This window comes from Grampus griseus (assembly GCF_964374135.1).
Source record: "Grampus griseus genome assembly, chromosome: 12".
Taxonomy (NCBI): domain Eukaryota; kingdom Metazoa; phylum Chordata; class Mammalia; order Artiodactyla; family Delphinidae; genus Grampus; species Grampus griseus.
Genome location: NC_139006.1, coordinates 24358333 through 24371870, shown reverse-complemented (window position 1 = coordinate 24371870; position 13538 = coordinate 24358333). Strand labels below are relative to the sequence as shown.

At 54.2% G+C, this 13538-nt stretch overlaps 1 protein-coding gene across 1 annotated transcript; it reads left to right on the top strand.

Annotated features, from left to right (window-relative positions):
- Positions 1-326: 326 nt before the first annotated feature.
- LOC309831008 (melanoma antigen preferentially expressed in tumors-like) lies at positions 327-10259 on the top strand (the record flags this gene model as incomplete). Its single annotated transcript, XM_082667939.1, has 4 exons — positions 327-461; positions 6927-7246; positions 7592-8200; positions 9683-10259. The coding sequence occupies 4 exons, from the start codon at positions 327-329 to the stop codon at positions 10257-10259; spliced, it is 1641 nt and encodes a 546-aa protein (XP_082524065.1).
- Positions 10260-13538: the final 3279 nt, after the last annotated feature.

The window sequence follows — 13538 nt, the reverse complement described above, 5'->3', positions numbered from 1 at the left end:
GCCAGCGCACCGGGCTGTAACCCCCAGTATCACTGCTGCCTCCAGAGCAGGAAATGTGGCCTCTCTGTCCCAGAGCCACAGCCCTGTATTAAACACAGACACTGAGTGGTTGTCAGGACGGACTGGGCTCGGGACCCAGAGAGGAGCAGGATGTGCAAACGGGAGAGGTCAAGGTCATCACTCCGGAGATGTTGAGGGTGGAGGGAGAAAAGAGGGTCCGCCCTGGGCTGCCAGATGGTCCCCTCCTTAGTGCCTCTCACCTGTGCAGACAGACCATGAGCAGACCCCAGGCCATGGCGGAGACCCCCACGAGCTCTTCTGCAGCCATGGCGCCAGGCTGGGCTCCCCACACCTTTCTTAGCCCCTGCCTCACGTGTGGGAGGGACCTCTGTGCACAGCTGCTTCCCAAATCCTTCAGGCGACACCGTATCAGCGAATCTGCTTCCTTCGTCCTGGCGAGGGCAAGCAGTGCTGGGAGGTTTCCTGGAGCCTGAGCTCCCGGGGTACGGCTGCTGAGCCGAGGTACCAGTGAGTGCAGGCCTTTCTGGATTTCTCCCCGTTATATCTCCCCTCCCCCCATCTTCCTGGAAGACCTGGCAGGACCCACAGAGCTGCTGAGTGCCTAGACTGTGGTGGGTGATGTCCCCGGAATGGAGGCTCCTGTCCTCCGCTCTCGTCCCCGACCTTGTCCACTGTCCACGAACAGAGTGGGCTGTTCCCATCCGCAGGCGACTTCCCCGGGCACACTCCCACTGGGCTGGCACGTTGATGGCTTAGCGAGCCCTGGACCAGGAGCCAGGGGCCTCGTTCCCGTGTCACCCTCTCGTGGCTGGCTCTGTGACACAGGTGCAAAGGACTCGCCCTTTTGAGCCTCAGCCACTGCACAGGGAAAGGAAAAAGCAATTTAAGGCCCCTGCCGACATTTCAGATCTTGAGGGAGAACCCGAGGCTAGGAGAGTGAAACGCTTTGGTGATTTAAGCTCTACCAAACACGAGGAATTGTTGACTGACTCGTCATTCTGATTCAGAATCCAGCTTCAGGCTCCTTGTCCCCATCTCGTGGAGAAGCTTCAATGAAGGGCATGGTTGTGACAAAAAAATGAAGATGTCCCAGAGGCAGTGATGCCAGCAAACATCTTCACAGTAAAGGAACTTGGAGATAATGTCAGGCCCTGAAAACACAAAGGGTGAAATGTTGGAAGCAGATCCAGGCTTAGAAAGCAGAGTGATACCGCAATGAGAAGCCCACGCACCACAACGAAAAGTAGCCCCCGCTCGATGCACCTAGAGAAAGCCCGCATGCAGCAACGAAAACCCAATGCAGCCAAAAGTAAATAAATAAATTAAAAAAAAAAAAAAAAGGCAGAGTGATAAGTTGTCCGGGCTTAGGAAGGACACTCAGCCCCGACTGCAAGTTATGTGATGAGAAGCAGGGAAGCAGTGTTGAGAGGATTCTTGATGAGTTTTTCGCAAAGAAACAAAACACTCTTTCTCAGTGCTTAAAATCACAGTGTACTAAAAAAAATAGCTTTACTGGGCTTCCCTGGTGGCGCAGTGGTTGAGGGTCCGCCTGCCGATGCAGGGGACACGGGTTCGTGCCCGGGTCCAGGAGGATCCCACATGCTGCGGAGCGGCTGGGCCCGTGAGCCATGGCCGCTGAGCCTGCGCGTCCGGAGCCTGTGCTCTGCAACGGGAGAGGCCACAACAGTGAGAGGCCCGCGTACTGGAAAAAAAAAAAAAAAAAATAGCTTTACTATTTTTACTTTTCTAAACATTACAGTGGATCGTGTTAAGAGGGTTCTTAACGTTTTCAAAAAATATGTAACGGCTGCAGGAAAAGTCATGTTTTGCCTTAGATTATGAAGGTTGGCTTTGGTCGCCTTGGTGGCCCTGGCCCACCGTGCAGGCCACGTCCGCCTGTCATTATTTTTTCGACTTGCTTGTTTTTCATTTGTCTGCTTATACAGAAAACACGTTTTTTCCCTGTGATGAGAACTCTTCGGATTTACTCTCTCAATGACTTTCATACGTAACCTACAACAGTGTCAGTTATACTTACCCTGTTGTACATCATCTCCCTAGTATGTACTTCTAACTAGAAGACGACCATGACATTTTCACTGGGCTGTTCCTCCCCAGAACAGCAGTGGATGGTCTGCTCCAGGCACTCTGTAAATGTTTTGAGTAAATCGAGGGTTGCCGATAGAGGGGGAGTCTGGGTATGGGGGCGAGGGGACCAGCTGGGCGGGAGACCTCCCTGTGAGCGCGTCCCCTCTGCCTGGTGCCTCCTGCCAGCCCTCAGCACAGGGTGGGCTGTCCCCTCAAAGGTGGAGCCAGTGCTCCCCGAGTCCTGAGGCTCACTGACCCTCCTCCAGTGGAAAACAGTCCAGTGCAAAGGGCCGGACAGCCTAACGCACCTGGTGTCACTCTGAGCCACAGTAACCTTATGGCTTGGTGTTGGAGAGTCGGGGTCAGTTGGATGACAGGGATGAACACCAGACCCCTCTTCTCTCCTCCTCTGTCCAAAAGCACAGTTCCCACCATCTCAGGCAATACCGAGGTTGACCGTGCAAAGTCCTGAGAAGCATCCTCTCCGGGGCCAAAGGCCAAGACTGGGGCCTCCCCTTCTCTCTGAACCTCTCTCATCTTTGTGTCTAGTGTCAGTACTCCCTCTCTGTCCCTTGGAGTTGGCAAGGGGGACAGCCACTGGCACCTCCCCCAGGCCAAGGCAAACAGAGCCAGATCCTGGGGACACTTCCAGTCCCCAAGTGCCCTTAGTGGTCCCAGACATGGCTTCAGCATATAAGGGACACATTTCTGAGAGCCAGGAAACCAGGCCGCCGGCTCTGCTGCTATTTCCCTCCTCCGCCCTCGTCCTGGGCCATCCCCCGCCCAACCAGCCTGGAGTGGGCCCTCAGCCTCCCGCACCCCTACTTGCCTCTAGAAGCACTTCCCTCAGGATTAACTGGCTGGACCCAGGGTGACCTGGATGTCAGACGTGTCCTCACTGGGGAGGAAGAAGTGGGGAGACTTGCTTGTTTCGGTCTAGATGTCATTGGATGTGAAGTGGAACCACATCTTGCCAAGTGCAGGAAGAGGCAGAGAGGGCTGACAGAGACCTTCGATTTTTCAAAAGGCCCAGAGGGCAAAATATTCCAGGGCAAGAAGAGATCTGACTGCAGAGGGAAAGGAGACGTACCAGATCCTGGGTAGGATCTTGTCTGCTCGAGGTGGGGTCAAGAGAGCCGAAGGAGGAGAAGCCACCATCGGCCTGGCACCCAGGGCGTCTGTCAGCCTGGTGCCTCTGAAGACCAGCAGGGTTGGGGCCTTCCTCTGGAAGCCAGGAAGGGTCATCTTGCAGCATTTCTGGTGCTTCTATGAATGCAGAAAAGCAGCTGGCCTTTTCTTTACCTTCTTCTACACTCGTTATGTCAGAAGAATTGGGGAGAAATCCGTGATTTCTGTTGATGCCAGTGGAAGGATGTCCGGTCCCTCACCCTCCCCGCATCGTGGCCACACCCCAGGCTCTGGGAGAGGTGGGCTGACTTGCCAGGGATGCAGAAAGCGGGGGCTGCCCCATCAGCACAGGCCAGGAGCAGGAACCTGGGGACACACATGCATTCTAAAGACCCCAGGAAGGCCCTGGGGCAGATGCTTTGCGTTCCCAGTAGAAATTCTGTGACTGGAGACGGGAAGGGGGACAGGACACCCCCCCACCATGAGCTCAGAGGCTGCTCTGGCCTGTGCAGCATGAGAACAGGTGACCAGGGTGTGGTAGAAACGTCCTCCCAATTGACTCATGCCTGGGCCTTGGGAGTCGTCCTGGGCCAGTCCTGACACTGGGCAGGAAGGACAGGTCTTCCTGCAGCTGTGCCCCTGGTCCTTCTGCCTCCGGACAAACAGGCTCTGCATGGAGGTGGAGGTGGACAGAGCGGGGTCCCCTGCCTCGCTGGGGAAGAATGTTCGGCTTATACTTCCCATTTTTACATCATTCGAAGGCAGTGGTCCCTCCTGCCTCCTTGGATCTCCTGGATGCTGGGTTCCCATGGAAACATCCCAGGCTTGGACATCTGCCATTTCCTGTTTCCCCGAGGTCCACGTGAAGTCAGTCATCTCTTCCTAACGCTCTGTGGGGCAGATCCATCCACACCCCTCCCCCAAGCAGGTCTTCTGGTTACTCCCTGAGTGGAGCATGGCAGTGTCCACCCCTGGCCAAGTCCCTGGCTCACCAGGCTGAAAAGGAAACTAACTGAATTTCAGCTTTTCTCTGAAGGTTATTTGAGGCACCGGATGACAAGTGCGAGCACCACTCAGTGGCTGCTCCAGAATCAGGAACATTCTGCTTAACTTACTAATCTCGACTTCCTGCAGCTGATCAGTCCAGGTGATGGTCTGGGAGTTGAGTGTCCATAGAGCACATTCTAGCTTAACCCTGTTTTAGGCAAACTGCTGATAGGGACGGTAGAAATTTGGAGAAAGCAGTCTCTGGGAAATTACCAAACCAGAGAGCATCCTTCAGAGAATGCTGCCACCTCGCCCACAGAATAGAATTGTCGGGGCGTCACAATGCAGGGGGTGGAGAGGTTCCGTCAGCCTGTATTCTGAAACCTCAACAGAACCAACGTGTGAGCCAGCCCAGCAGGGGCATCGCCCCCAAACCTTTCAATACTGAACAGAGCTTCACGTCCCCTGAGGAGAAGTTCGGTGTTAGAGTAGCTGTGCTTAACGCAGAGCAAGAGAAAAGCTGAATTTTGTTTGTGGGCCTAATGGTGCTCTCGCATCAGAAACCCTGTAAGTGAAAGCCTTAGGGGAGGGGTCGGGGGGCTTTTTGAAACCGCTTTGCATTACTTGTTTCCTAGGATTGAGGAAATGTTAAGTTATCCACAAACACTGGGAAGGGGCCTTTGAAGGTCATGATGAGGGTTGAAGCTGCTGGACAGAGCCTGGTCTGGGATGTGGAAGAGGACGCCTGAGCCTCAGGGCAAGTCCTCTTCTGGTTGCAGCCCTTTGCTGACACCGATATGTGTGCTTGGCCCACGTTTCTTTCCCTCCCTGCCTCCAAGAGCCCAAAGAGCCCACAGCCCTGACCCCCTCAGTGGCTTTCAGGCTGAATAAGGTGTGTCCCAGGTTTGGCCACCAGCACAGTTCCGGCCTCTGCCAGCCCACATGCCTACATTTCATCTTGTCAAGCCAATTTGCATATCCCCGCTTCTGGGAGGAAACACCCTTTGCTCCAGGGACAGAGGGAGGAAGATTGAGTCTTGGGTTTGCCTTGGCTTTAAGGGATCCACCAGGTCCCCCCGTAGCCACTCCTGCTGGCAATTTCTCAGGCCCATCCTGACAAAGGTCTCTGAATTCCTCCAAACACAACACACTTTCCCTGGTCTTGGGTAATTTCCTTGGTCTCATTACAAACGCCTAGCCCCTCCCTCTTCCCAGCCAGCTCCTAGTTGTCATTTTGACCTGACCTCCTTTGGGGAAGCCTTAAGCCTCAAAATCTGGAGGACCCGCCATCCCTCAGTGTTACCTCTGTTCCCCCATGAACGGGCACACATTTTGCAGTTGTAGGTTACGTATAAGTGACTGTGTGGTTCTCAGGAATTGTGTTATATTTCTTTTTCCTTTGGGGTGACACCACTAGGTCTGCACAAAGCTGGCTTAACTCAGACATTGGGATGGTTTTGATGTGGCCCATGCTCCTCGAACAAATATGCTTGCAGGTTGGTTTTCTTCTTTTATCTTTTGCTTTCACGAGTGGACAGAGGATCCTATCAGTTGTGTGTAAGGAGAAAGTCAAATCAGCGTTAGCTGGATGGATTTCCAGTAATAAGATTCCGCTTTCCATTTGAAATGGAAATTTCAGCTGGGATCTGAAAAGTGTGGCCAGGAAGGCCTCTCATGGCTCCTCAGGAGCCAGAGGAGGGACCCAGAGGCCTGAGCACATTGCTCCTTGCACCACACCCGCCGTGGCATCTGGGGCCTCGGGCCCTGACCACTGCCCCAGCCAGGGTCTCCACAGGACAGGCCATGCAGGCCAAGGTCCTGTAGAGAATTTTTCTTCGCCTTCTGTACACGTTTGCAGTAGCAGGCTTTGCTTTTGCTTCTATGTGAAGTTTTGCCTTAATCCCAAACGTTTTGATTTCTGCTCTGGTTATGCCACTCATAGACAGTTACAGTATTTCTTAACCAAATAGATTTTTTTTCTTTTATTGATGTAAGACATCTAATTAGTTGGAATTTTTGGATGACATTTTACATATTTGGTTTGTGACTAGTAATTATAGTTCATATCATTTATGGTTTTGTGATTCTTACTAGTTTAAAGGGCTTTTTTGGTTTGTTTTCATTTTAGAAATGAAAAGTTTTTTTTTAATTCCATGGAATAAAAAAAATTCCATAATAATAATACTCATAGGTACATCTTGGAATCAGTTTTTATTTTTCTTAATCTCTAACATCACATGCTATCAAATACTGTCATGCTGCTTTATGGTTTCTGATTTAAAGATTTTTAAATGGGGTAACAGTACCCACTGTGTGGTACTCCTCCACCTTTCCCATCTGGGTTATTTGTTGGAGTTTAGGAAGAGACCGTGTTGGGCTAAACTCCTTATTCCTGTTGTTTTCAGTCCTTGAGTGATAATCAGAAGCTTTTCTCCGGAGAGGGTGGGGTCAGCTGTCAGGCTTCTAGGTACCCACCTTTCAGAGGGGCTGGGATTAAATGCAGCATGGGTGGATATGGGATAGGTCGAGAGGTCACCTTGTCCCCTCATTGGGGCTGGCGCCAGCAGGGCCAGAGCTGTGGCCTTGTGGCCAGAGGGGTGTCTTTGGCCCTGCGTTGGGTCCCCTAGAGGGTGGAGGGACGGCAGGGTCGCCGGTCCTTGGCCGGAGAAGGACCCACCCCTTGCTCTCTGGTGTCCCTCCAGTACTCACTCTTGAGCAGATTCTTCAGGGTGGGCATCCGGGCCCCGCCGAAACTCCTGGAACTGGCCGTCCAGAGCCTGCTGAGGGATGAGGCCTTGGCCATCGCCGCTCTGGAGGAGCTGCCCGCTGAGCTCTTCCCACCCCTGTTCTCCGCGGCCTTTGCCGGGATGCACAGCCAGGCCGTGAAGGCGATGGTGCAGGCCTGGCCCTTCCCCTGCCTCCCGCTGGGGGCCCTGATGAAGGAGCACAAGCCTCACCTGGAGACCTTCCAAGCTGCAATCGACGGCCTGGACGTCCTGCTTGCCCAGGAGGTCCGCCCCAGGTGAGGGCGCCCCAGCAGGCGGGTGGGGCCTGGGGGTCTGAGCAAGACGCAGCTGGCATCTGGTGGGGTGTGGTGCGGGGCCACGGGGAGGCCTTGGGGCCGTGGCGGGGCCACTCTGGGAATAGGCTTTCGGGCGTGCAGGGCTACTTAAGGTGCAGAGGTGACAAAAGGGCACGTGGGCTCACCCCCTCCTCGTGGCGCTTAAAGTGGGGACCAGGAGGGGCCCCGGAAGCTCGAGGAGCAGCTGGTGTCTGGGGTGTAGCACCCTTGCCTGGGTTCTGAGCCGTGCGGTCCTGGTCCCCGTGGGTCTCCGCACAGCTCAGTGTGTCTCCCGTTGTCCCGCAGGCGGTGGAAGCTGCAGGTGCTGGATTTGCGCCGGAACGCCCACCAGGACTTCTGGACCGTGTGTTCCGGCACCAGGGCTGGTGTGTGCTCACTGCTGGAGCCTGAGGTGGCCCGGCCCGTGAGGAAGAGGCGCCGGGTGGAAGGTGCAAGGGCGTGGTCGAAGCAGACCTCGGCCCCCGTGGAGGTGCTCATAGACCTGTGCCTCAAGGAGGGCACCCCCGATGCGTCCCTAAGCTACCTCCTGAAGAAGGTCAAGCAGAGGAGGGGCTCACTCCGCCTGTGCTGTCAGAAGCTGAGGGTCTTCTCCATGCCGATGCAGAACATCAGGAAGATCCTGAAGCTGGTGCAGCTCGACTCTGTCCAGGACCTGGAGGTGAACTGCACCTGGAAGCTGGCCACCCTGGGCAGGTTCGCGCCGCACCTGGGCCAGATGGTCAACCTGCGCCGGCTGCTCCTCTCGCACATCCACATGACACCGCACGCCGCCCCCGGCATGGAGGAGCGTTGCGTCAGCCAGCTCACCTGCCAGTTTTCCAGCCTGCAGCACCTGCAGGAGCTCTACCTGGATTCCATCTCCTTCCTTGAGGGCCGCCTGGACCAGGTGCTCAGGTGAGGCGTGGCGCTGTCTCTCTGCAGACCAGGGCAGGCCTCTCTCGTTTCGTTATCCGTGGGGTGTCTGTCTACTGTCTGCCTGCCACGGATGGTGCCAGAGTGCACGGGCCACTCAGAGGTCCACACGATGCCACCAATCCGTCCCCCGGCATCTTGTCACATAGCCTCCCAGGTTAGGGTCAGAGGTGTGGCTTCAGTTAGATGCCTGTCAAAGGGGGCTCTTTGCTGGGAATCTGCATCGTGGGGGCTTTGGGCCAGGTGAGGGTGGCTTTGGGAATTCTTCCTGAGAGAGTGATGTCTAAGCTGAGATGATGGAAAATAACTAAGCAGGAGGACATTAACCAGGGGAAAGCCCATCCAACGTGAGGTTTCAAATCGGAAGCTCTGTGCTGAGCAGCTGGTCCACGTGAGCCTGTCCCTCCCACCTATCCCACTTTCCTGTCTGTCCCGGGTTGCTTTAGGCTCCAGGTGAGGTGTGATGTGGGAAATGGGTGATTGTGGAAATGACGGGGAGGGAGCAGGAGTGAAGAGTTGTGGCGTCCATCAGGACATTAGCAGTTATTGCTCCTAAATAGTCCAGAGAAGAGAAACAAAAAGTCAAATGAGTATCATTATTGAAGTGGCTCCAATCTCGAGTCCAAATTACAACTATTATTTGCTTCTAAGGCTTCTGATTATATAGGAATTCTTCAGTAACAGATGATTTCTTCTAGAAATGTGTTCTTCATTCTTAAAATAGAATCATAGCTTTACCTGGGACACAATGATGAAAGAGGAGAGAATGCAGCCCGATGTATTTGTGTGAAAGAGTTGGATTGATTTCCTTTCTGGCGACTGCAAACTCAAAACATTAAGAATAAACGTGTTCATCACACAAGGACAACAACAAACAAAAGAGTTGTGGAAAGTGAGGGATGGTGTGTGGCTGATACAGCGACCAGAGTTAGCCCCTGCCGGCTGGACCCCTGTGCACGTTGCCAGACCTTGCCTGACTTAGCCCTTTAAGCACAGATCCCAGTACTCTCCCTGGGAACAGAGAAACAGGTGATGGGGTCCAGGAGGCGGCAGGAAGGAAGCCTGAGTTAAAAGCAGTTTAGGTCATGTCTCCCAATACTGTAGTTTGCTGATCCCCTCTCTCACTTGGGACATGGGGTCAGGCTCCCCGGTGGGCACCTGCCATTGTTACCTTACCTGTGCTCACAACACCTGGCAGGGGTATGTCGTCCCCCACTTGACGGGTGAGCACAGGGAGCACTTGAGGATTCCTTCCCTCGACCCCGTCACACGGCAGATAAGGGATGGGGAAGGACCCCGCTCAACCTTGGGCTGACCTGGCACCTCTCCTTTGACCATGCAGCCTCCTCCAGAAGACTGGGATCTGGTGAAATGGGCCTCTCTTCCCTTGAGGCCTGGGCCGCCCCACATCCCTCCGCCCACCACCTCCATCCTCCCGGGACTGACTGCTCTGTCTCTCTCCAGGTGTCTGAAGAACCCCCTGGAGACCTTGTCGATTACCAAGTGCCTGATTTCAGAGGCAGACCTGATGCATCTGTCGCAGTGGCCGAGCGTCAGCCAGCTGAAGGATCTGAGCCTTAGCGGGGTCAACCTGACCAGCATAAGCTCCAAGCCCCTCTGGGTCCTGATCGAGAAGGCCTCAGCCACCCTCCAGGACCTGGACCTGGACGAGTGTGGCATCATGGACTCCCAGTTCAGCGCCCTCCTGCCCGCCCTGAGCCACTGCTCCCAGCTCACCACCTTCAGCTTCTGCGGCAACCCCATCTCGATGGCTGTGCTGGAGAGCCTGCTGCGCCACACCGTGGGGCTGAGCAAGCTGAGCCTCGTGCTGTACCCCGCGCCCTTGGAGAGCTACGAGGACGTGCACGGCACCGTCCACCTGGGCCGCCTGGCGCACCTGCACGCTCAGCTCAAGCAGGTGCTGCAGGAGTTGGGGCTTCCCAGCATGGTCTGGTTCAGCGGCGACCCCTGTCCGCACTGTGGCGACAGGACCTTCTACAACCCAGAGCCCATCCTGTGCCCCTGTTACATGGCCGCCTAGCCCAGCGAACGAGCCGCAGGCTTTGTCGCGGGCACGCGGACACTGCCGCTCAGACGTCAGCGCATCTCGAAGAAACACAAGCTATAGTTTCAGACAGTTGTTCATTGTTAGCGGGAAAAGGAAAGGTGATTCAGAGCTGGGCGGGGGGGATGGTGACTTGGGGGGTTGATGGGATCTTCGGGGAGATGCATCTTGTAGAGTTAGAAATGTGAATCTAAATTTCTAGAGGGGGATTCAGGCTTGAGAAGTAGATGGGGGCGTTACCCCTACGTGGATAGTTATAAAGAAATGGTCAGAAATAAAGGGAACCTCAGTGTCATTCACCTGGTGTTCGCTGTGATCTGTGACCGTGATTCTCCCGTTTAAACCTCAGTAATCTCCTGTTAGTGATTAAGTAAGAAGCCAGCCTGTGTGAGGCCCAGGCAGCCTAGGCTGGACGAGGTTCGGCCCCAAGAGTTAACAGCACCATTTCTCCCTCCCTTTGGTCTTGTTTCTGGATCACCTGTTAGGTCCTCACTTACTTCTGTGGCTGTTCAGTCTATCATTGCACACAAGGTGTGTCCTCAGGGCCTGGAATGTACTAAGTGTCCAATAGTGAGCACCACTGGAGGAAACATTCTTCCAAGGGACCCTCGCTGCCAGCTCCACCCAGGCCCTGGACTCCAGCACCCTCCGCAGTGGATCCAGCAGATGCAGAGCCTCCATCCCTGGCCCTGGGTGGTGCCAGGATAGGGCTTCAATGTGCAAAGTCAGGCCCCGAGTCCTGGGAGAAAAATCCACCCACAGACCATCTGGAGCCTCTGGGACTCACCAGCCCATACCCGCCTTCCCACTGCGTCCAGCCCCTTGAATTCAGTCAGTTGTGGCCTGTAAAAACATCCTAATTCCTGCTAGCAAAATACTAGTAAGCTCACATAGACAAATAACATTTGTTTACTATTCGTTTCCCACATTGAAAAGAGTTCATCGTTTTGTGCGGAGGTAGGTCACACCAGGGTGAGAATGCCCTTCTTCCGGGAAGACCCCCCTTCTTCCCTGTCGAGGAGGTGATAAGCCAGCTCTGATGCCCTGGATTCTGGGTCCCAAGAGAGAACAAACCCACGCCAGGTCTTGGGAGCACTCGGATAGAGCAGGTGAACGTCAAATTTGGTTTGGGGGTGTGGTGGGGCCACCCCGTGGGACCCCCCAAGACAGCCCATCCAAATAAAAGGGACACGAGCTTCCCTGGGGGCGCAATGGTTAAGAATCCACCTACCAATGCAGGGGACACGGGTTCGAGCCCTGGTCTGGGAAGATCCTGCATGCCGCAGCGCAACTAAGCCCGTGCGCCACAACTACTGAGCCTGCGTGCTACAGCTACTGATGCCTGCGTGCCTAGAGCCCATGCCCCGAAACAGAGAAGCCACCGCAGTGAGAAGCCCGTACACCGCAATGAAGGGCAGCCCCCGCTCGCCGCAACTAGAGAGTCCGTGCGCAGCAACAAAGATCCAACGCAGCCAAAAATAAGTAAATAAATAAATTTACAAAAAAAAAAAAGGGACATGTCATAGAGTGGGGTCCGCCCTGTGGCCCTGGGCAGCCTTACCTGGCTTCCCACACACGACCTGGGGAGAATGCCACACACCAAGGCCGGGGCAGGGCTCGTCTGCATGTCCCTGACCATGAGCCATCCTCCACCGCCTATGTGGTGTGGCCAACTGTCAGCAATCCCTTATCCTGCCGCACAGCCACTGGCCCTTCTCTATCCTCTTCCCCTAGCAGGCACCCTCTTTTCTTCTGCCCCACCCCTGCCAACCTCCTACCCTATGCCCCGTAAGAAAGAACAAGAAATGGACCCCTCGGCTTGTGGACATGCTTTGCCATTTCTGAAAGAAGAGAGAATGCAGAAATCTGTATAAGTGATGGTGTGCTGGGAAGAAGGGAGTCAGAAAAAGATCTCTCTTACTTTTCCCCAGTGCGCACCCAGTCTCAGCATCCCCAAGCATCCCTAAATTACAGAACGTATTTTCCGGAACGGGAACTGGCACCTCTGGGATATGAGGAAAAGTATACAGGACGACCAGGTTCTCCACGAGGAAGGACAGAGGCAGAGATCGTGGGATCTCAGTGCCAGATTCCTCAAACGCAAAACAGATAATCACACTGGCCTCATGACATTGCAGTGAGGTCACCCACAGGGCTAACCTACGGAAGGCACTTGCCCCGGTCATGGATGGCCCCACATAGGACAGTGGTGATTATTAGCTGCCCGATGCAAGTAAAGGAAGAAAAGCAAAAGTGAACACTGCTTCTTGCTTCTCAAGCAGGGTGCCCTGCACTTGGGACTTTATTTGGCCCAGAGACCACACTTGAGAAAGAAATCTTACAAGAGTCTTTGTTCAGAATTTAGATTTTGTCATCAATATGTCCAAAGAGGCATATGCTATCAATGCAGTGAGGTTCTCAAAGTCAAGTTTGGCTGGAGAGGAAGCTCATCCGTAAGGATGGGGCATGGGGAGGTAGTGACCGCTGGGGGCCCAGGGGCCCGGGGGCCATGTGGATGGAGGCCCTGTGTGTGTGGGGGCAGGGGGGAGCAGGGTCTGCAGCTGTTGGGAAGCAGGCAGGGAGAGTATGGCACATAGGGTGGGATGATTGGAAGTAACCATTTACCCAGGAGCAGCCCCAGCTGCACGTCGGACAGGCAGGAGGGTTAGGGCAGCTGAGGGATAGGATGTGAGAGGGGTGAAGCTGAATAGGAAAGAGCCAGAGAGCAATCTAACACAGGGAAATAGCCACGGGCAGAAACAAGACCAAAAGAAGGCCTGACATGGGAGCTCCCTGGCAGTCCAGTGATTGGGACTCAGCGCTTTCACTGCCTTGGCCTGGATTGCATCCCTGGTCTGGGAACTAAGATCCTGCAAACTGTGCAGCACGGCCAAAAAAAAAAAGGCCACACAAAACATTCTCTGACATAAGTCTCGTACCAATGTTTCCTTAGGTCAGTCTCCCAAAGCAATAGAAAGAAAAACAAAAACAAACAGGACCTAATCAAAGTTACTGCATAGCAAAACTTTTGCACAGCAAAGGAAACCGTAAACAAAATGAAAAGACAGCCTACGGACTGGGAGAAAATATTTGCAAATGATGCGAACAACAAGGGCTTAATTTCCCAAATATACAAACAGCTCCTACAATTCACTAACCAAAAAAAAACCCAATTGAAAAATGGGCAGAAGAGCTAGATAGACATTTCTCCAAAGAAGACATCCAGATGGCCAATAGGTACATGAAAAGATGCCC